Here is a 2,335-nt window from a genome sequence, read left to right as displayed (position 1 = left end):
AACTTTGATAAAGAATATCTCTTTGGGTTTGTGACTTTAGTCTTTGCAACTTCAGGGATCTTATCTATGCACAATCAGCTTGTAACACTCCAAAGAGAAAGGAAAACTTGAAATCGCATCATATGACCCCTTTAAGGTAAATAAAAATAAATGTCTTTAATCCCCACATCGTTTGGGGAAGTTTGTAAGCATGCTCCCAAGTGAAATTATTAAAAAATTCTTATGTTCCCATATATGTTTGTAAGAACATCTTATGAAAATATTCTTCAAATTAAGTAATTTCTTAAAATAATCTAAGAAGTTTGTTAGAAAGTGTAATTCTTGAATTCTTAAAAAGTTCTCAAATATTTTCTAAAGACGTTTTTTTTTCTTAAGGCGAAAATGACAAAATACACTTGAAAAAGCCATTCTTTTCGCTACCAGATTACTGTAATATAAACATAAGCATAATAAGCGTGCACAATATATTCATTCCAGCTGGCTTGACGAGTATTTTTAAAGAGTCTTCCTCAAGACGGAGTGTTTTGGGTTTTTTAGATAAATTGGAGGTTATCCTAACTTTAAAATATTATTTTCGGTGATTTTAAAAGCATTTACATGATTAAGAACAATCTTAAGAAAATGGAAAAGAACATTCTTTGGAAACGTTTTTGGGAATACGAAATATTCTTAACTTTATTCTTTATTTATAAAATAACATGTTATGAAGACTTATGTGATTCTGGCTTAATTTTGGAAATAGATTAATTCTTAAAATCAGCTTGAAACGTTCGCAATCCCATTTAATAATGAAATGTGACATATTTCCAAATAGAACTTAAACCGAATGGGACTTCTTTTTTTATTAATCAGGGATTGATTGGATGGTGAAAAGTGTTTATATGATGACAAAAGCAGAGCAAGTTTTATTTTAATTCCACAGACAAATAACTTTGTTCAACAAATCGCTCATATTGGAGTACATTTTTAAGCAGTCGATTTTAATTTCTTGTTTACTTCTGCCTGAGACGTTTTCTTGCACTTCTACCTACAGTAAGTCCTTATTGTGGAATCGTAACTCTTGCCAGGCAGCTCCAGTGGAGTTCCTTTTTCTGCCAAACCTCTGCCAGAGCCAAACTGTGTGTTTTTATGAGATCTGTCATAAACTCTCTGGGCGCTTGGCATGAACTGACTCTCTGTTCTCCCTCCCCAACAGCCCTTCCACCCCATGGTGAACCTGCAGTGCTCTCCAGACCTCAGGCCGTTCCTGTGTGCCCTGTATGCGCCCGTGTGTATGGAGTACGGACGCGTGTCTCTGCCATGCCGGAGCCTGTGCACGCATGCTAAGAGAGACTGCCAGAAGCTCATGGACATGTTTGGAGTCACCTGGCCGGAGGAGATGGAGTGCAGCAGGTACTCATTCAAGAGTTTTTCTTCTTCTTTTTTTAATGGTAATTTAAGGTAGTTTTCGAGAGAAGGTACAGAGTGTACATTTCACAGTGTGTCAGATATAATTGCTACATAATTGCTCAGCATTTCTGAAGGTAGATTGTGCTGTAACGGTTGAACATGTTTATTCTTAGACATATTTAATAGAACATGTTTTCTGACTAAAATGGTGGTTTAAGCAAATGCAGATGTTCGAGCTCATCTCCACCTTTAATCTCCAATAAAAAACAATCATTCTGAAGAGGGAAAAATATGCTCGCAATTCAAACCAAGTTGAAATAAGTCTGCAGTAGGGTGTTCCTCACCGGTTAATCGATCGTGTGACAACACCGGTAATACCGGTATCACCATTGGGGTGGGGGTGTTAGTTCGTTTGAGTTTCCCTCTTTTCTTCGCTTTCAAATGGCTTGTAAAAGTGCCGTGCGCATTTTACTTTCACTTTCAAATTAGCGCAATTGAATTGCCGCAATTCGGCGTCAAGCCATTGTTCGTTTGAATTTTCCCTCTTTTCTTTGGATTTCTTGGCTTTCAAATAGCTATAAAATAAATAAAATACACAAAGTTTAAATAAAGTAATCAGCAAACACTGTGGAACCAAATAAATAAGAAACGGATGTTTAAATAAACTTCCAGTCAATAGGCTTTTCAAAATCTAAAATAATCCAAACAGGCGCCTTTGCATTTCCTTTCTAAACAATCTTCTGCCATCGTCTTGTCTTTCTCACCTCACTCTTGTCAGTCAGCTCGACTCACTCTCCTCACGTGATAAATAAAATCTGACTCCTGCTCCGTGGTGCACCGTCATTCGCGCACGGTTCGGCACACTGCATTGAGTGTTTAGTTTTTAAAAGTGTCTGTCCTCTAACTGAACTAGGCTAAATGATTTTTGTTACTATAAAAAAATCTA

The 2,335-nt window shown here is 36.7% G+C and overlaps 1 protein-coding gene across 1 annotated transcript in view; it reads left to right on the top strand.

Annotated features, from left to right (window-relative positions):
• The window catches only part of fzd3b (frizzled class receptor 3b), a 38,008-nt gene that overhangs the window by 19,816 nt on the left and 15,857 nt on the right, over positions 1-2,335 (top strand). Inside the window, exon 3 of the mRNA XM_016492270.1 lies at positions 1,196-1,430. Within this exon, the coding sequence (XP_016347756.1) occupies positions 1,196-1,430 (235 nt within the window). The remainder of the gene's footprint in view (positions 1-1,195; positions 1,431-2,335) is intronic.

The sequence above is a fragment of the Sinocyclocheilus anshuiensis genome, unplaced genomic scaffold (genome assembly GCF_001515605.1).
Source record: "Sinocyclocheilus anshuiensis isolate Anshui unplaced genomic scaffold, SAMN03320099.WGS_v1.1 scaffold261, whole genome shotgun sequence".
Classification (NCBI taxonomy): Eukaryota; Metazoa; Chordata; class Actinopteri; order Cypriniformes; family Cyprinidae; genus Sinocyclocheilus; species Sinocyclocheilus anshuiensis.
The sequence above is the reverse complement of the archived record's forward strand: the minus strand, read 5'-3'. Positions and strand labels throughout refer to the sequence as shown.